Source organism: Dipteris shenzhenensis, chromosome 23 (assembly GCF_047967505.1).
Source record: "Dipteris shenzhenensis isolate YYH24624 ecotype China chromosome 23, Dip_SZ_1.0, whole genome shotgun sequence".
In the NCBI taxonomy this organism is placed as follows: Eukaryota; Viridiplantae; Streptophyta; class Polypodiopsida; order Gleicheniales; family Dipteridaceae; genus Dipteris; species Dipteris shenzhenensis.
Window position 1 is genome coordinate 51,609,934 of NC_141618.1, and position 20,364 is coordinate 51,630,297.

The following is a 20,364-nucleotide window of genomic DNA, read 5'->3' on the forward strand; positions in this document are numbered from 1 at the left end:
TTGTTTGTTTATCAAGTACAACAATGCTTGATTATCCCTAAACAACATGAAAGAGCTACCTAACAAGTAGTGCCAAAAGTCATGAACATTGTACACCATTCCCAAGGCTTGCCTTTCAGTTGTGGAGTAATCTCTACCATCAGGCACATTCGGCTTGGATAGAATTTTGGGAAATTGGTGCTACCTTCAGAATCAACTTCATTTCCATCTAGCGGTTTCCAAATTCATGGAAAAGGATAGCGTTTAAAAAGACTTTGGCCAACATCATTGCATAGAACATATGGGTGGACATTGCAACCTAGTGATAGGGGACAAGTTCGCATATACTAGGCACATTCAGCACATTTTTATGTATGGGACGGATTCAAGCCAACTTTTTACATGCATCATTTAGTGTGACCCTCCAAAAGGGTGAGGGACACATTAGGCCCTTCTCAAATAGAGAACAAATTTTCTCGACTTTTTTGTAAAAGTTGTACTTCTATTAAGTACAGCCAGCCAGAATACACAGAGTCAGAATTGAAACTGCAAAAGCGTCGTATGAATTCATGCAGATAAGACACGAGGCTGTTGTAACCAATCGGCAAAGTGAAAGTGCCATGAAGAACTTGTGGCAATATATGTGGAGAATAAACCATAACCCATGAAGGGGGCTCTCCTGGCCACTGCTGCATGTGAGGAGCCCTGAATCGTGCCCCAAGTGGCCACTAGGCCGTATACACAAAATCATTAAAGAGTGACCGAAAGTCCGAGTCCCATCTTAGGCCTCTATGCATCTGGATCTTAAGAAAGGCTGGCAATGATCTCCCAACCCAAGTCTATCTAAGGAGACTGAGGTCTGTGCAGGAAAACTCTCTCTCATCTTTTTGTTGAGAAAGGCAACTTACATATCCATCACAAAAAATACCACCACACAGACCAGATGGATCTTCCTTGGTCAAAAAATTAAGGCTTGAGCAGCTCAATTGGCAATACAAGGAGCACTCCCTACAAGCTCAGCAAAAGAAAGTCTGTTTGACACGACACTTTCACCAAAGGAAATTAGAGAGACTTGACTATAATTTCTACGAAATAAATCCTTTTCTGCTGATAAGGTAGAGAGCCCAAAATATCACATTTAATAAAATTTGAAAGGGAGGTTTCGATGTAATGCTTTTTTAGTTTTTCCCAAAATTAAAGCTACATGTGATCAGCCCATGGGGAGAGAATTTAAATTCCCAAACTAGAAATCATGAGAAAACCTCCAAAGGGGTTAACCGCCTCCCCCAGGACTGTTACAAACCCAAGGGGGTAACAGAGCACGGTTTTAGCGAGCCACAGCTGTTTTCAAATAGAATGCCACAGAGAGCGTCACTTTAGAGAGGACTTCATGCTGGTGTGGAAGACTCTCAGAGCTCTTACACTAGAAATTGTAGATGTTCCCCTGAATGCTATCTGGCAACGTGCCAGAGAAATTGCAGCAGTGAGGAAGCAACACCAAAACGAGAGGGGAAAGCAACTCACCAGAATGCCCTGCCACCATCTGTAGAAGCCAAAACTAAACCTAGCCCAAAAGAGATTCTGCATTAAGCAAATGAAATCCCTGCAAAACAAACACGAAGAGAAAAGGCGGTCCAAAATCCAATAAGCTGCTCAGGCTGTCGAGGAGTATAGCCAAAGAGCAAGACATCCTCCCTGTGGTCAGCTCCAAAACCAGGATGATACTTCATGGCTACAGGCTTAGACCTCACCGATTTTGGGTGGAGAAGCACAGCAGACTGCCACATACCCTGAACTTCCAAGAGAAGGAACAGAAAAGGCCAACTCAGCACCATTAGTGAGGGTATGCGCCAAATGGTGAGTTAGCTGGACAGAGTGCCAAGACATCACAAAGACTCGCAGCCATTACTGCATACTCAGACAGCAGCCCCAAAGCTAAAGAACAGGTGCATGGCAGAGCTGAGATGCAGGCCAACTTCAACATAGATGCCATCCCTCCCTCTCCTGCCCCTCCCTCTTCTCGTAAGCTGGTTGGAGTATAGGGTTCATGAAGGGCCTCCAGAGTCCCTGTGGTGTTCATCATCCTTGTGAAAGAGCTTTATTCCAAGTCTTATTCTGGCTGCTTGTGATGGCTGCATTCCCGATGGCTGCGTTCCAAGTGCTCAGCCAGTATGTTTTCTTGGTTACCAGGAAAGTAAGATAATGGGTGAGCATGGGTAGGGTGAGGAGAGCAACCAGAGGAATAATGCTTCCTAACAAAGAATGCAGAATAAAACCAGTGACGTGGAATTCCAGGGCAGACGAGACTCAATATTGTTTTTGTAGGATCATTTTCTCAGTTTCTGATTCATATCAGCAGAGGCAAGCTAAAGCATCACTTGGAAAGAATTTCTACCACTAAAACACAGGCTACACCACCAGTATCATATCCTATTTCTTATCTCTTCAATTGACAAACACAGAAGGGTCCGTGAATTGTTTTAATGCATATCCACAGCCTGTTGAGAATCCCCTTATTTCCTGAAACGATTGTCCATTTACAATATTCTAGTTCACATCTTAAATTACAAAACATGCAGACATTGTTTATATATTCATCCATTCTAAAAGAAAATAATATATATGCACATGCAACATCTGAATCACCTTGACATAATATTTTGGTGCAATCTACCCAGATATCCATGTCCATCTACCAAAGGTGAGATAATAACCTGGGTCTATGGTCCTGCGCAGGATGGCCGGTAACCTCTGTAACCACTTTTCATTCATTTCTTAGCGATGACGGCAGTTTCCCATCCAAAGTAAGCAGCACCTTATACAAATCTGGTCGTCTATCCCTAAATACTCCCCAGCCATGCCTTTGTGCCTGGATCTTATTTAAGTCAAACTTTGCTACTATGACAGCTTCACTTCTGTCGTCTGCTGTAGCCACGAGTTCTCCTGTAGGCCCTATTACATCAGGCATCACAAATTCATTAAATGCTCATGCTTACCCTCAATTTCTCATAGCCAATAAATGCACCTGAAGCCATATATCATAACACAGAAAAATTAGCAGTACTAATTACCAAACTTCCTAGCTATTCAGTCTCTACTTCACATCTTGAATCCTATTATTCGTCATACAACAATATCTTATAAGAAACCAGGCATTGATTGTACCTGCAATGAAAGAACTGCCATAGAACGTTATCTCACTTGGACCATGCTCTGTCTCAATGATTTCTTTACCAATGCGGTTTGATGCTACCAAGGGTACCTATTTGTTCACACCAAAAGACTGTAAGATCCAGCAGAACTGACAAGTTGAAATCAGCAACATATCATAGGCAATCTCTCACCTACCACGTTGGCACCAGCATGCCCTTGCATTACTCGCCTCCAGTGTTCACATGAATCAAGACCAGTATCTTGTGGTTCTGAGCCAATGGCTGTTGGATAAAAGAGCATCTCGGCCCCCATCAACACCATTGCCCTAGCAGCTTCTGGAAACCACTGATCCCAACAAATTGCTGCACAGAAATAGAATATTATGAGAATCACACAACATTTACTGGATCAGCATATATGCATTGTAGTGAATGTATGGAAACTCCCACTGACTAGCAGAAGATCAAATTGTAGGTTACCTACACCAATCTTCGCATATTTTGTCTCAAAGACCTGGCCCAAAGTAAGGATAGTTCAGCATCATCCTTTGGGAAAAACCAGCTTTATTTTGTCTATTTGGAATGTCAGTATTGAGGTCATCACCCTAAAACTAGCAAACACTGAAAGATGACACATCGAACAAAGAAACTGTTTATAGCTAGCAAAGCATTGAGAGACCTGAGATTTCGGACATTCAGAAGATCCTTACCTTAAAACCTGTGTCACCCACATTGAAGTAAAACTTCTCCTGGTAACCTGGTTAGAAATTACACCATTAGACATTGTATTAAATTTATCATACTTAATGTCTATACCATTATGCAGAATAAGAAAGAAATGCTATAAGATGAATTATCTGAACCCTCATTCCCCTCATGCATCCTCTTCTCTGCACATTGCTTGTAATATGAGAACCCTTAGCTAGAAAGGTACATTCTAGGTTTAGACCTCAACGAGCAGGGGACAATAGGCAGGTCTGACGGGAGAGCTCACTTTTAGGAGAGGTCTTAGTCTAGGGATAACATTCAGCTTATTCAGGACTCCCCACTTTGTGGCCAAGAGTCACATCCCTTCAAAGCCTCTCCAATCACTTTATTTATTTGAGCTTCTTTTAATTTGTTTAAATGCTAATGTTCTGTAAGTTCTAGACTAGTCTATGTTTGCAAGACATATAACAAATTTTCCTTGCATGGTCTGAACTGTCTAAGCCTAGATCATAGGGTGGAGTCCTTCGCAGCAAACAGGCTTTAGAGTACAGAAATTTTTAGAGCATGCCTTGAATAATGTAAAATATAAACCGGATGTCACGGACCAGGCCAAGAAAGTACCCTTTTTCAGGTGATTGGTTTTAATTGTTTTATGTTCTTCCTTATTAAGTCAAAAACTCAATGTCGACTCGAGTTATAACTATGGGATGAAGACTCTGGAATTGGGTCGGCTACCTGAGCCGACTAAGGGCTGACCCGGTCAACTTGGCCTGGCCTATAAATAGGCCCTTATGTAGGGCTCTTGGGCTGCTACTGGCAGGCCACATTGCTGACCTCTTCAGAGGCCCTGCTGCTGCTCCAGATGGCCTCAAGAAACCGCGACATGCTTGCTTGATGTCACCTCAGATCCAGGGTAGGTATGTCTTCTGGGTATCCCTCCCCAGCCCCTATTATGGCATCAATACTATCATTCGGTCGACGTTGGCTGCTAACCGATGAATGAGATCGAGGGCTCCACACAGGAGCAGTCCGTGAGGCAACGCATGACCTTGATGTGATGCATAGACGCTCTTGAGGCGGTTTCGTTGCTAAGAATTGTCAGAAACGGTCGGGCTGACAGAGACAGATTTCATTGGTAGCGTGAGGCCATCGGACAGAAGCATTATACCAAGGCTTGGATTGGCGACGTTGACGATACTCCGACTCAGATCTGTATGCTAGATACGAAGATTCAGCCGGAATTCAGACGCGAAGGGATTCCGTCCCGTGAGCAGACGATTTCGTCCGTCATCTAATTTTTTCTAAGGTTGAACAGATTTTACTGTTAAAACAAATCACCAAAGTCTGAGATATTTCCTGACTCAGACAAAACTCTCCGAGAAGCATATGAAATGGGCAAATATGTTGTCAATGTATCATTTTCAGATTGTCCAGACTCTGGGAGTTCAAAACAGAGTGGCAAATGCCTTGTCTCGAAGACCCCAGGTCAACAATGTGACTATTGCTTATCATCAGGACCTGGAAGATATGAGAGAGCAATATGCTAATGATGCAGATTTTGGAGAGATTTTACAGCAAATGCAAGAGTCTCTATTCCCTGAAAGATGGGTATTTAATGAAAGATGACTGCCTATGCATCACCCAAGAGATGAGGAAAAAGATTTTGGAAGAATGCCATGCACCTCCCTATGCTCGGCATAGAGGAATTATAGCAACAACTCAAGCACTAGAGAGGTATTTCTTTTGGCCAGGGATACGGAAAGATATACATCAGTTTGTTACCGAATGCCTTACGTGTCAGAAAGTGAAGTATGATAGATGGAAGGCACCTGGCCTACTTATGCCTCTTCCCGTGCCTCAAGCACCATGGGAAAGTATTGCAATGGACTTCATTTTTTATTTGCCAAGATCAAAGTCAGGGAATGATGGGATTTGGACTATCATTGATAGATTCAGCAAGCAAGCTCATTTCATTCCGGTTCGCAAAACCATAAGGGCAGATCATATGGCTCAGCTTTTCATGGCACAGATCTTCAAGCCCATGGTATACCTAAGTCCATTGTCAGTGATCGAGATCTTAGAATGACCAATCTATTCCGGAGAGCTTTATTTGATAATATGGGGACGAATCTGAATTTTTCTTCTTCTTTCCATCCCCAGAGAGATGGTCAAAGTGAAGTAGCAAATTCTACAGCATTGGATATGCTAAAATGCTACGTGGGTGACCAAGGTTCAGACTGGGAAAAGTACCTACCATTGGTAAAGTTTGCTTACAATAATACAGTACGCAACTCTACAAGAAAATCCCCCTTTGAGGTCATCTATGGGAAGGTGATTCTGCCACCTATCCTAAGGACCAAAGATGAAATTTTTGTACCTGATCAGTTTGTGAGAGACCTCCAAACAGCTTTCAGCCAAGTCCGGACAGCAATTGAAAGGTCTCAAGAGAAGCATAAAAGAGCTGCAGATAAGCATAGGAAACAGTTAAATCTCAAGGAAGGGGATTGGGTACTTTTGAAGTTCGAGAAAGCTAGGCTCCGCAAGTTTAAAGGCAAACAAAAAGTGTGCAAGGTTATCTTCTAGGTACTATGGCCCTTTCAAGGTTACAGAAAGAATAAATGAGGTTGCATATAGGTTGGCATTGCCAGAGCATCGAAGGATTCACAATGCATTCCATGTGAGTCTTCTAAAGAAATTCCAAGGGCCAGAGCCTGCAGAGCCAATATCAGAGGATCCACCAGAAGTGGATGAGCTAGAGGAGGTCCTTCAGCCATAGCAAATTGTGTACCATACTGTACGCAAAGGCCCTCAAGGCAAGGAATTTTACAGGTATCTTGTAAAATTCAAGAATTATACGGCATTGGATGCCAAGTGGATGGATGAAAACATGTTCGATCGTCCATAGCTTTTGAATGTTTACAAGGAAGCTTTTCAGTTGAGGTCAACTAAATAGAAGCCGAGGGGATGTCACCACAATGTAAATATCCTAAGTCAAAGTACGGTTGACCATTTATCTGATCATAATTAAAGAGTTCTCATAGGTGTTAATTATGATTAAAGAGTTCTTTTAATGGTCAAAGAATTGACTACGGTCAAAGATACTTGACTCTAGTCAAGTAAGCCTGATTTTGATCGGGGAGACTTGGTTTATTACCAAGAGGGTTAACTACAGTTCACCAGAGAACCACAGAGTTGACTACAGTCAGAGAGTGTTGACTTCAATCAACGAGACTTAGCATGTGCCAAGAGGGTTAACTACAATTAACCAAGTTGTGCCAACTTCGGTTGGAGAGATGTGCCAACTTCGGTTGGAGAGACTTGGCCATAATTGAGGCGCCACGACCATTGGTTAAAGCTCCTTAATTACGACCAAGAGGATTGACTTCGGTCGACCAAGAATTGTGCTCTATGTTTTGTTCACATGTTTGTTCAATGGGGACACCCACCTGTGACTAGGATTAGTCCACAGTTTATTATTTGCATGCAAAGCGCTAACAATTAATGGGTGCCTGTTGGGGTAAAGGCACATTGCCACCCCTTTATTAAAGATAAGACATCTATGACTGTCTTAAGACAGTCATAGGATAAAACCTAATCCTAATAAAACTAATGAGTTTGTGGTGTGGCTCATCACTTCACACCCGCACACTTGAGTCTTCTCTCTCTCACACTCTCTCCCTCTTACTCTTCTTCCCCCTTCAGGCCTTTCAACTGGTATCAGAGCCTTCTCTCCCTCTACCCTAGCCTACCCACCCCCTCGACCTCTACCTAGCCTCTTCACGGGCCAACGGGCCAGCAGGCTGACAGCGCCGTACAGACGTACGTCGTCCGTACATCCGTACGGACGGCAGGCAGCACCGGCGGCAAGCGGAGCACAGCGGCGCGGGCGCGGGCACAGATCAGGGCACGACGCGAGCGGGCGTAGAGCAGGGCACGACGCGGGCGCGGGCGCGGGCGTAGAGCAGGGCAGCAGCTGCTAGCTGCTAGCCTGCGTAGGGGCAGCCTGTGCACAGCACCAGGCTGCGCGGAACCAGAGCGCGCAGCGCGCGCTCAGGTACGGACATCCGTACCTGCTGTACGGACTCCGTACAGAAGCCATACATCCGTACGGATCTAACTCCGCAGGTACAGGGAGCTGCATCAGGGAGACCGTCGAAATTTTTTTTTCTTCTCTCTTCTGGGATTTTGCACACGTGCGAAGGTACATCAAGTATAGCAGGCAGAATTTTTTTTTGAAAAGAAAAGAAGGAGAAAGAGCTCTCTGCTCTTGATTCAGGATCATCTTTCAGTTCACAGAATTGTGTTTTCTTGAAAGTACAGCAAGTACCTTCATTTACCTCGTGCTTGAGGTGAAGAGAACCACAGTGTGTGGTTGATTGCACAGTTGTCTGTTTTCGTGAAGGAAATGCCTTGATTTTGCAAAGGACTTTTATGCTTTTACTGGGCTTGAATCTCAGTTTCCGGGTGAGCAGATCATAGGGCTTTTGCCTGGCAGTTGATGCTTTGTATACCTTGAGGTAGTGTGGTGCCAGAGAGCACACATTTGCCTCGATTTCCGCAGTGTCGAGGTGACATTTTCTTGCAGGTCACATTTCTTGTGCAACACTCAGAGAACCTCAGTTGAGCCACGCTTGGCCAGGGCGCATCGAGTTTACTCGGTCCCTAACTGTCCATCGTTGACAGTGCTCAAAAGATTCATCATTGAGTGTTTGTACGTTGGGATCTGTGTATGTCATTTCTACACAGGACAGTATATGCATTACACTGTTGGTTGATTTTGTCAGAGAGATTTTCACATTGCATGCTACCTCAGTGTTGAGGTGTTCTTCACTTGGTTCAGGTGTCAGATCAAGGGGCTTTTGCCCAGATTTTGTTTGATAGCACTTGGGTTACCGACAGAGATCTTCAGATGCATTTTATCCCCTTGGCAGAAGGGTGATTGCTTGGGATTTATCCCATTCTCTGTTGCAGGTTTTGTGACAGGCTGAAGTCTCATTTTTTTTGGGGTGTTTGCCAAGTGGTTTATGCATATTAATTCAGTGCAATACCTCATCTGAGGTGGGAGAAGTGATCAGTACAGCCAGTACAGCAGTGGTTACAGCAGTGTTTGTGCTTTGTCAGCTGATTATGCACTGTTAAGCACTAGTTGAGCAGCTGCAGCAGTCTGAAATTACTGTTTTTTAATGCCTATTTGAGCACGGTACAATGTTTCAGAAGGTACAGTAACTGGGAGAATTCTCTGTTTTGCTGCAGATTTCCTGACAGTAAAAAAAAAAACAGCACTATTGTGAGTGCTCCTGGCTCTTGATAGAGCAGGTTTTTTCTGAGAAATCAGAATTTTTTATTCAGTCTTTTTACTTCCAGGGAATCAGATACTTTCCTTATCTGATATGGCATCAGGGGGAAGTGAATCTTCAATTCTCAACATAAAGAAACTGGAAGGAGCACACAATTATGCATTATGGGCAGAACAGTGCTTGAATGTACTTCTGTTAAAGAAGATTTCTAAGCCCATAAGGGTGAAGGGTGAAGGGTGTCAAGCCATCTGACATGGCAGATGATGACTGGGAAGAGCTTGATTTGTCCGCAAGGGCAGCTATCATGCTCACTATTTCTGACACTCTTGTGTTCAATGTTCAGGCTGAAAAGACCTCTTATGGTCTATGGCAAAGGCTAGAAGAATTGTATGCCCAAAAGAGCTCAGCCAGTAAGGTTTATTGGTTGAAGAAGCTGGTTGATCTTCGCATGAAGGAAGGTACAGCTATGACCTCACACTTGAGTGAGTTCAATGCCATCTTTACACAGCTGATTGCACAGGGATTGAATCTTGATGAGGAGTTCAAGGCTACTTTCTTGCTGTGTACCCTCCCTGAGAGTTGGGACACTTTCAAGACCACCCTGTCAAATTCGAATGTCACTCTTATTTATGCTGATGTAGAGAGCTCTCTCCTTATGGAGGAGATGAGCAGGAAGAATAATGCGAGCAGCAAGTCTTCAAATGCCTTGCAGGTACAGGATAGAGGTAGGACTCAGCAGAAGGGGAGATCTGCTAGTAAGTCCAAATCCCGCAGTCAGTCCCGTGGCAAAAAGGATATTGAATGCTTTTATTGTGGCAAGAAGGGACATGTGAAGTCTAAGTGCTTCAAGTTTATACGGGATCAGAAAGCCAAGAAGGCTGAAACAAAGGATGCAGGCAATGGAAGCAAAGGCAAAGGCAAGGCCAAGGCAGATGACTTGGATGCAGTGAATGTTGCAGCAGAGGACAGTGACAGTGACATACATGATGTTTTATGCTCTTCTGCTGTAATAGCACATGCTTTGGTTATTGATGGCCATGACATGCACACCTGGCTCTTGGATTTAGGTGCTTCTTTTCATGTTACTCCTCATAGGGAGTGGTTTACTTCCTACACAGGTACTCATGGAGTTGTTCATCTTGGGAACAACTACGCATGTCAGATTGCAGGGATTGGCAGTATACAGATAGTATTTCCTGATGGACGCATATTCATGCTTGATGGTGTCCGCCATGTGCCGCAAATCAAGAAAAATCTGCTTAGCACTGGCTTATTGGATGACAGTGGTTACCACACCACATTTGGGGATTCCAAATAGGTGATTACTGATGGCCAGGCTGTAGTGGCTGAGGGTTTTAAGAGTGATACCTTGTACCCTCTTTATGTTTCCAGTGTGGGTAATCATGTTGTTGCCATAACCGAGCTGCCAAAGGTTTCATTGTGGCATAGCCGGTTGGGACACATGTCTGTTAAAGGAATGCAAGAACTGTCACGTTTGGGTTATCTGCCGTCTCTTTCTTTTTCAGATTTGCCTACTTGTGATCATTGTATATTTGGCAAGCATTCTGTGACTCCTCATAAGAGGAGAACTCCCCAGAATAGAGCACCACTTGATCTAGTGCACACTGATTTGTGTGAGATGCCACAGTTATCACTAGGGGGTGCAAAATACTTTATTACTTTCATTGATGATGCCACACGCAAAGTGTGGGTCTATTTCTTGAAGCATAAGGGCGATGCCTTAGATGCTTTCAAGAAGTTTGTCGCTCAGGTTGAGAATCGGACAGGTCGCAGGCTGAAATGCCTCAGATCCGATAATGGGGGTGAGTATGTGTCACATGCTTTTGTGCAGTTTTGCCAAGCTAAGGGCATCAAACAAGAACTCACAGCCCCTCATAATGCATCTCAAAATGGTGCAAGTGAGCATATGAATCGAACTATTCAGGAGAAGGTTCGATGTATGTTGTCTTATGCTGCATTACCCCATGGCTTTTGGGCAGAAGCCGTGCAAACAGCAGTTCACATTATTAACAGGTCGCCAAACAAGGCTTTGGAGTTGAAAGTGCCAGAGGAGGTGTGGTCTGGCAAGCCACCTTCATATAAGCACTTACGTGTATTTGGCTGCGAGTGCTTTGCTCATGTACGCAAAGAACTGCGCACCAAACTGGATCCAAAGTCTATCAGATGCATCTTTATGGGTTATGGTGACGAAGGTGAAATGGGGTACAGGTTATGGGATCCCGTTAAACGGAAGATTATACGCAGCAATGATGTCATCTTTAAAGAGGATAGTGTACACAAGGAACCCGTGCAACCTGTGGAATACAGGAGGGTTATTTATGATGATGTTGGACAGCAAAGAATGCCCATTTATATGCAGCAGCAGGCTGCTGCAGATAACCCTGTTCAAGAGGGTATACAGGCTGAAAATCAGCCAGATAATTTTGCCAATGATGCACCACTGGATATGCCAGCAGATGGGGCTGTAGAACAGCCAGATATGGTGGTACAGCCACCCGTCATGCATGACAAACAGGCTGGACAGCAGCCTAATCCGGAACATTTTGTTAGGAGGAGCACCCGTGTACAACGGCCTCCTGCCAGGTTTGTTCCAGGAGCCAATAATGTGGCTGATTTTATCATGCTGACAGATTGTGGTGAGCCTTCCAGCTTCAAGGAAGCTATGGGAAGAACAGAGAAAAAGAAGTGGGAGAAAGCCATGCAGTCAGAAATGGACTCCCTACTTCAAAATGATACATGGGACTTGGTGCAGCTACCTGCAGGCAGAAAGGTTTTGCCATGCAAGTGGGTTTACAAAGTCAATTTTGATGAGATCTTTTCCCCTGTAGTCAAGATGACTACTTTGAGAGCAGTGTTAGCTCTTGTTGCTCATGACGACATGGATTTATGTCAGATGGATGTGAAGACAGCCTTTCTTCACGGAGATCTCCATGATGAGATCTATATGAGTCAGCCAGAGGGATATGCTGTTAAAGGGAAAGAGCAGCTTGTGTGTAAGCTCAAGAGGAGCTTGTATGGACTCAAGCAGGCGCCAAGAGAATGGTACAAGAAGTTTGATGCCTTCATGCAGTCCCAAGGGTATCATAGGTGTGAGACCGATCATTGCTTGTACACCAAACGGGCAAAGGATGGCAGTTTGATGCTACTCATTCTATATGTGGATGACATGCTTATTGCCAGTAAATCTCAGCATGAGATTAGTGCTTTGAAGAAACAACTGCATAAGTCTTTTGACATGAAAGACTTGGGTGATGCAAATCATATTCTTGGCATGCGGATTACTCGTGACAGGTCCAAGGGACTTTTGTTTCTGTCACAAAAAGAGTACATTGACAAAGTACTGCAGCGGTTTAAAATGGAGGGGGGGGAGTCTATTAGTACCCCGTTGCCTCCACATTTAAAACTCAGCAGTAAGGACAGCCCCAGATCAGATGATGATAAGGCTGAAATGGCCAAGGTCCCGTATGCATCTGCAGTTGGATCTTTGATGTATGCCATGGTTGCCACTCGTCCGGATATTGCTTTTGCGGTGGGAGTCATCAGCAGGTATATGGCAAATCCAGGCAAGCGGCACTGGGAAGCAGTGAAAGGTGTCTTGAGGTATCTCAAGGGTACCAAAGACTTGTGCATATGCTATGGTAGGCAGGATGCATTGGTGCATGGTTTTACAGATTCAGACTATGCAGGGAATGCAGATAACCGGAAGTCTACTACCGGTTATATTTTCACATTTGCAGGAGGTGCTATATCATGGGTGTCTCGGTTGCAGAAATGCATTGCACTGTCAACTACTGAAGCTGAATATGTTGCAGCCACTGAGGCTTGCAAGGAAGCAATATGGTTTACTCGGCTGGTGGGAGACTTGGGCATTACAGGAGATATGCCAGTTTTGCATTGTGATAGTCAGAGTGCTATCATGTTGGCAAAGAATCCGGTCTTTCATCAGAAGACCAAGCACATAGATGTGAAATATCATTTCATCAGGGAGGTACTGGAAGACAAGCGACTTGAGCTTGTGAAGGTGCATACTGATGATAATCCTGCAGATTTGCTCACTAAGAGCTTGCCTACTGAGCGGTTTGCACATTGCCGCCACATCATGGGATTAGGATGAGACCATTCTTATTTTATGGTCTTGTATACAGTAACTGTATATTGCTGTAATTTTTATTCTTTTCTCCCCTTTAGGCACATTGGCCTTTAGGTGGGAGGTTGTTGGGGTAAAGGCACATTGCCACCCCTTTATTAAAGATAAGACATCTATGACTGTCTTAAGACAGTCATAGGATAAAACCTAATCCTAATAAAACTAATGAGTTTGTGGTGTGGCTCATCACTTCACACCCGCACACTTGAGTCTTCTCTCTCTCACACTCTCTCCCTCTTACTCTTCTTCCCCCTTCAGGCCTTTCAGTGCCATGGTGGTGCGCTTTAATTAATTGTTGCAGCTACTAAGAAGGGTTGATTTCCCAAGCGCTAAGGAGTTAGCAAGCGACGAGAAGATGTTCATGTGACCAAGGAACATCGAAGACCCTAGAGATTGTCCTCTTGTGGCATGTACTAAATTTTAGTTAGATATTTTGACACTTGGCATGTTGCCAAATTATTGAGCCATGAGCTCTTTGTAAAAAGGATACACGTTTTGGAACTTGAAAAAAAGCAGCTCTACGCGGAACTCTTGTAATCAATTTTCTCTCAAGTAATAAAATCCTTCAGGGGGGTCCAGCCCAACTGTTGTCCTGGGCCCTAGGACTGTGTAGAGAGAGAGAGAGAGAGTGTGTGTGTGTGTGTGTGTACAGCAAAGAGATGTCTGCTGCTATGTGACGTTTCCAACGAAGAAATTCAACAGAGCTGTTCGTAGTGAATAAAGGACAGGGCAGATTGCTTAGCGAGTTTCACCTGCTAACAGGCAGAGAACACCCTGAAGCCGACTCTCATAAGAGCATATCATCCATACATCCTGCACAGGCCCAAAGAAGAAGTGTGTTGACGTATACTCGCCGTATTCATAGGAGCTAGGAACCGCCTTTCCACGTAGAGGGTCCACCATCAGCCAATGCATGCGATCTAGATGCCACATGGCTTTCCATGCACTGGCCAACTTATTCAGCCTATCACAAGCCTCACGTGACAAGTCAAAACATTGTGTACCAGCCAATGAACTAGGGAAACAAGCACCCATAAAGGCTTCCATCCCAACATGCCCCCCGGAAGCCGAATGGAGGAGATCAATTCGGTGAAGAGTGTGAAACAATGAACTACCAAAAATAACACTGGCACAGGAAATATCTGTCACGAAGCAAAGTTCTTGCCATCAAACTTCACAACTACGTGCTTCTCTGCTGACTGCTGCATCTTCAACTATGTCAAATTGCTATGACTTGAACAAGATTCTTTCGACTCAGACAACGACAGGAGGAAACTTTTAGATTACCAACAAGGAACTTCACGCCTCACAAACCGTCTGAATATTTACGATACCTCTGAACTCTCCAAAACCTCTCGACACCTCTAAGTCTCAAAATCAAGGACCCTCAATTGTCCCACTCTATTAGCAACTGTTGAAATCTGATTGTATGCAGGTCGTATTGTATTCCAACCGCAGGCAAGACACTGATGCTCAGAGAATAAAAAACTCACACATGTGATAAGAACCCAAGATAGACAAAACAGTTCAAAAGCAAAATACTTTGTTTTATCAACTCAAAAACGACTCCTCTTCACCCCAACAGGCTTTGTTGCAAGTGACAAAGACTTTGAACAACTTATAAAGACTCTAAACTTACAAGCAGCTGCTCTTACGACCCTATTGACAAACAGAGAACGCCCTGAAGCCGACTCTCATAAGAGCAAATCATCTCAAGGCCAAAGAAGAACTGCCTCAATGTAGACTCGCCCTACTCATGGGAGCCTTCACCTTTCCACGTAGAAGGTCCACTGTCAGCCAATGCATATGATCTGGATGCCACATGCCTTTCCATGCGCTGGCCAACTCATTCAGACTATCACAAGTCTCACATGATCAACACGTAGTCCCAGCCAATGAAATTGAGCCCATGAACCTTAGGGAAACAAGCACCCATCAAGGCCTCCTTCCCAACAAAGTTCACGATGATCAGTCTCACTCGTGGTCAAGGATAATCATTGTTCTTTATGTAGGTGACTTAATCATCGCAAACATTTTACCAACAAATCTGCATTTTTGAAAATTTAAGCAAGTATACATTTGAATTTATTGCCTCGTCAATCTCAAGTTCAATACAATAGAAATAGGAACCATATATCTCCATATATTGTAATGCTAAATCAATACTCCCACTGTTTTGATCACACCACAAAAGAGTATAACTGGGAATTATCCTTCGATGACGCTTCCATAAGATTCGCATGAATCAAGGAGTCTGCACTACAATTGCCTTTTGATAGAAACATTCAGCTATACCTGGTCCATCTGGAATATGAGACTTTCGATACAATCCTAGGTCTGTCCCATCACCGTCAATTACCACAACAGAGTTGTAATGAGCATTGTTTGCTTCTTCAAAAAAGCTCACTGGTATCACCACACTTAACTCCTTTGCCAGCTTCTGCATCCTATTTCAACAAAGTGGAGAAAACACTTCCACATCAGTGAAGATATACATGAGAAGTTTCATAGAAAATGTGGAAGACCACAGGTTCTAATAGTATTAATCCCTATAGTTAATCAAAAGAGTCTCAAATTTCAATACTAAAATGAACCCTTTGTTCCTTTATATTTCATGCAATCGCTCTCATTCAGTATTATATCAAGCCAAAAGCTAGGTTCTATTTTATATAAACAAATTAGCAGGTATTTCACAAGGCATAATAGGTCTGTCTATACGTATCATGACAATTATTGATCTTAACAAGCATTGCACAGCATCTCATGAACTAGTATATACCTTTGTAAGACTAGAATATATCCAATCGTACAAATTCAGATTTTTGTTCTTAAGCTATAATCAGCTTTGCAATGGACCTAGCAAAATCCTTACTTTAGAACTCTCTTGAAAACTTCCAAAGAATCACCTTAACTCTAAATATGTTTTATCTCACTTCCAACGTCCTTGTCTAGCATTATACAACCAAGAGAACTAACAAGTTTGTGTTTCTATGCAAAAACTGTTTAAATGACTCGCACATACCAGCTCCACACCCTCACCCCTCCCTATTGAAACACAATGAGCGAAGTGGCATCATGCCCCTAGACAGTTCAGTGGGAAGCCAAGAAGTAGAGGAGAAGGGGCAATGGAAGGGAGAGAGCAGGGAATTAATGAAAAGAGGGACCCAACCTTGGCTTTTCATAGGAGGGGAGAGGGGAAGGGGGGGGGGAGATGTGAGGTGGAAGAAGGCACCAAACAGTTGGGCTCGACGTAAACATAAGGTAAGCATGCTGAGATAAAAGTGAAAGACATAGAGCAAGCCAAGGATCCACCTTTGTGTAGATCTCAAGTAGATGGACCATGAGCAAATATGTCTTAGCTCCAGAGTCTGGAACCAGTGTCCCTTCAAGAGTGCTAGTATCTTTGGAACATGTCTAGGTAAGACTATTGTTGCTTCCTCCTCCGCTCTATGGAGCATACCAATGGGTGTCATGGGGCAGCCTAGCACGGTGATGCTGCGAGGATAATACCTTGGACGGAGCTCCCTAGTCCTGTTACCTCCATCCTCATATTACCTCGACATCCATGTAGAGCAAGCTTAGAATCACATGCCCAACAATGGCCAATGAATGTGGGCTCTTCTCTTATGAAGAATTCATTGATGGAGGAATGTGATCAGCTGTTGGTCGTATGAATGTACATTGTCTAGAAATCTTTGACAAGAAAAGAGCCACAAAGTGCTGATCTAAGAAGTCAATGGCTCGGTTCATGTCCTAAAATCCCTACAAGAAAAAACAGCGATATATACCTCGGATCTCATAATAATGAAGACAAGGCTGGAGTTGATTTCATGCACAATCCTCCCCCACCTCCTTGTAAGCTCTACCTTGCTAGGATGACCTTAGTGTTAAACCCAACATGGCTTATTGTCTATCTTCATTTTAATCATTCCTTTCGGAAGTATTTTGTCCTTAAAAGAACATGTGGTGCATGTCCCCAACAAGAGTCTCAGTCAGCCAATGTTGGTGGTGCAAGCATGGAAGCATGATGGAGGTAGACAAGAGGTAGAGACAATGGCACTAGTATGAAGGCAATGAGCAACTGATTCATTCATAGAATGGAGTACATATAGGCAACTGCCCATGAGTAGATGGAATTTAGATCCACAATTATCTCAATCAGGAAGACCACCAATGTCTCCTAGAATCTCTCAATTACACACCACACTCCTATATTCACTCAATCACACCTACTGACTGACACACCATCAGTCACACCTAACTCAAGCACACCTACACACACACGTGTTCACACACTCACTCACAACCATAGACCTTGGTATGATCCATTACATCAATTTGTCCATCATACATCAATTTGTCCATCATACCCCCCCACAAATTGATGACCTCAACCCTAGCAGTAGTCCATGGGAAACTTCATGGCTTGCCCACCTCTAGTGGCAACACACATGATCCACAACCTGGTACTCACTCTAGTTGCATCAGCAGTAGACTCATTTGAACATCCTCACCCCAACATGATCTCACTCTGACTTTGGTCTCTTGGTTTACAATTTGGAAGACTGGACAATGACTATGCATGGGAAGTCCCCATAGGTCTAACAAGATAAAACTCACATAAGACTAACAATCATTTGAGGGGGACATCCCAAGGCAGAGAACCTTATTGACCACACACAAAAATTCTAAGTTGAAGATGTGGGGAAATTCCCCCCCTTGATGGAAATCTTTTTCTGGCGTCGTTTCCAAGCCACCATTGTATCAAACTCATAAAATTGCTTGCCCATTGCATTGTACTTGGTGTCGATGAAGCACAGTTTTCCTTCTTTGTGTATCTTCATGGTATACCAAAGTATAATGTTTTTGTCCATGTGAAGCAAAGTATCCAATTCTAGGCAAGGTGTTATCACATGGGCAGTGTCTAATGCCTTACAAGGTTTGACAAATAGACTCAAGCAAGTGGAACTTGAAAACATATTCTTCGAGAGCACAATCATCATGTCATCCCCATATAGATGCAAAAAAGTTGCATACATCATAAGATATGCTGCATACACCACTAAGTCATCTCCAAACATCATGTATGCTACATCCTTGTTGTCAATGTAGCCCTTCATCCAAACATATGACTCAAAGACCATGATTTTCATAGTGATAATCAAATTTTTGACAATAAAATACTTCATCCATCCACTTATATGACAAACAGCCATCAATGCAAAGTGAAAGTAGCAAAGTAACTAAAGTTTTGAGCACATAACCATCAACATTGCATGTAACATGAGGAAGTAATGCAGAAAACCCCCAAATCGAATAGTCAAGAACTGGAGGATCAAATTCGCACTACTGGAGTTGGCTTTCAAAGGGCTTTTAGCAAGCTCTATTACCAGAGAGGACCCCCAAGAGAGGAATTGTGCAATGCTGTGTCAGAACGTCTGTAAGAGTAGCGCCTTTCTCGACTGGTTTTTCTGTATGTTCTCCTCGTATACTGGACCATTGTTGCTCAAACTTCAACAGCATGCTCTTTGTAGCGTCACCCAATAGTAGCTAGAGCCATTTGATGAATGGCGGTGCCTACAAGAAGAATTGCGTGTTTCTTCAGCAGCTGAAAAACGTGTCGGCACAGGCGACAAAGGAAACTATTCCCTAATTCCACCTAGCCAAGAATTCGCCCCAACACAACGATGCTTCAGCTCAAAGGGTTCGGGAAATGGTCGCCTAGATTGGAAGAACAAGCTTAAGGAAAATCAGGAAAGAAGGTGGAAGAAAACATGAAGAAGGAGAGAGATGGGGAAGATGATGACATGGCAGTTTTGGAAGCTTTAGAGGCTCATGGAGGCTGGAGTGGCTAAGATACCATATGTTGGTGCAAGCACGGATCACTCACAACCATAGCCCTTGGTATGATCCATTACATCAATTTGTCCATCAAATGTTGCACATCAATCTGCCACAAGGTTGGGATGCTCCTGCAAGATGCTCTCTAGCTGCCATGACTCCTTATCCTCTAGTAGGGTTTAATGAGGTGCTCTATGTAAGCCCCGTGTCTTTATGCTTCAAAGGACCGGACCTGTACAGCTTATGATCTACTTTAAGATAGAGTATGTGGCCCTCCTCATCATGGGCGGCAGCTCATATAAGTCTTGCACGTCTAACCCACCCTATTTTAGTAAAACATGTTACACATCATGGATACTTGAAGCAAGTCCCCCAACTCTCTGCCTACCCTTGAAAGGATAGGATTTGTGGGCCAGCTAGGTGTCAGTTATACCCATCTCTTTTTTTTTTGCAAAGAAAGGAACCTTCTATTAATGCTTGAAAAACTTCATACAAAATAGTAGCCCAAAGGTGCTGAGTATGGAAAAACCGGATCAAGGCTGAAAGAAGAAAAGACTAGCCTATTCCAAACAAACCCACCTCATTGTCAGGGAATCTCTAGTACATGGGCTAACAGACAGGTGAGGGGACTATACAACCAGCGAATCCATCGTGGAGTAAAAGTGTAGAAAACTCCTGAAGGCCAAGCATTGCAGAAACACGTGCGCCTCGCGACAGTTGCCCTACAGCCCGGGATCACACGCTCCCAGGTGGAGCGCAAGGTGTAGATGATATCCTGCTAGATGGCGACCAAGGTAGCCAAGGGTGGAAGTGGATGCTTGCCCATCACCGAGCTACAATGAGCAACCCAAATGTTCCATGCCGTGATGCTGGCTACTACCTCCCACACGCTATCCTCCGGAGGGGGATGAGAATCTGGGCTATCAAGGGGGACCGCCTCATGGAGCTCTATCCTCTGATTGCTCTAACCCTGTATCCGGTAAGCTAGAGAGGCCTCATCAATACGGAACGCGCATGTGGTGAAGGGGGAAGGGGCAGATTTGGAGATGGGGAGAGAATAGCATAAGGAAGGGAGGAGAAGAGAGGAGAGGGGAAAGGAGAGAGAAAGAGAGAGAAGGATGAGGGGATAGAGAGATAGAGAGAGGGAGGAGAGAGAGAGTGTGAGCGTAGGTAGGAAGGAGGAAGGGAGAGTAGATAGGATTAGATATCACATCAAAAG

At 43.9% G+C, this 20,364-nt stretch overlaps 1 protein-coding gene across 1 annotated transcript in view; it reads right to left on the minus strand.

Moving 5' to 3' along the window:
- Positions 1-2,553: 2,553 nt before the first annotated feature.
- Positions 2,554-20,364, minus strand: part of NLP1 (nitrilase-like protein 1) — a 65,827-nt gene continuing 48,016 nt past the window's right edge. Inside the window, exons 5-10 of the mRNA XM_087394375.1 lie at positions 15,600-15,751; positions 3,842-3,888; positions 3,612-3,645; positions 3,328-3,494; positions 3,145-3,241; positions 2,554-2,931 (exon numbers count right to left, since the gene is read on the minus strand). Of these exons, the coding sequence (XP_087250501.1) occupies positions 2,744-2,931; positions 3,145-3,241; positions 3,328-3,494; positions 3,612-3,645; positions 3,842-3,888; positions 15,600-15,751 (685 nt within the window). The 3' untranslated portion in view covers positions 2,554-2,743. The remainder of the gene's footprint in view (positions 2,932-3,144; positions 3,242-3,327; positions 3,495-3,611; positions 3,646-3,841; positions 3,889-15,599; positions 15,752-20,364) is intronic.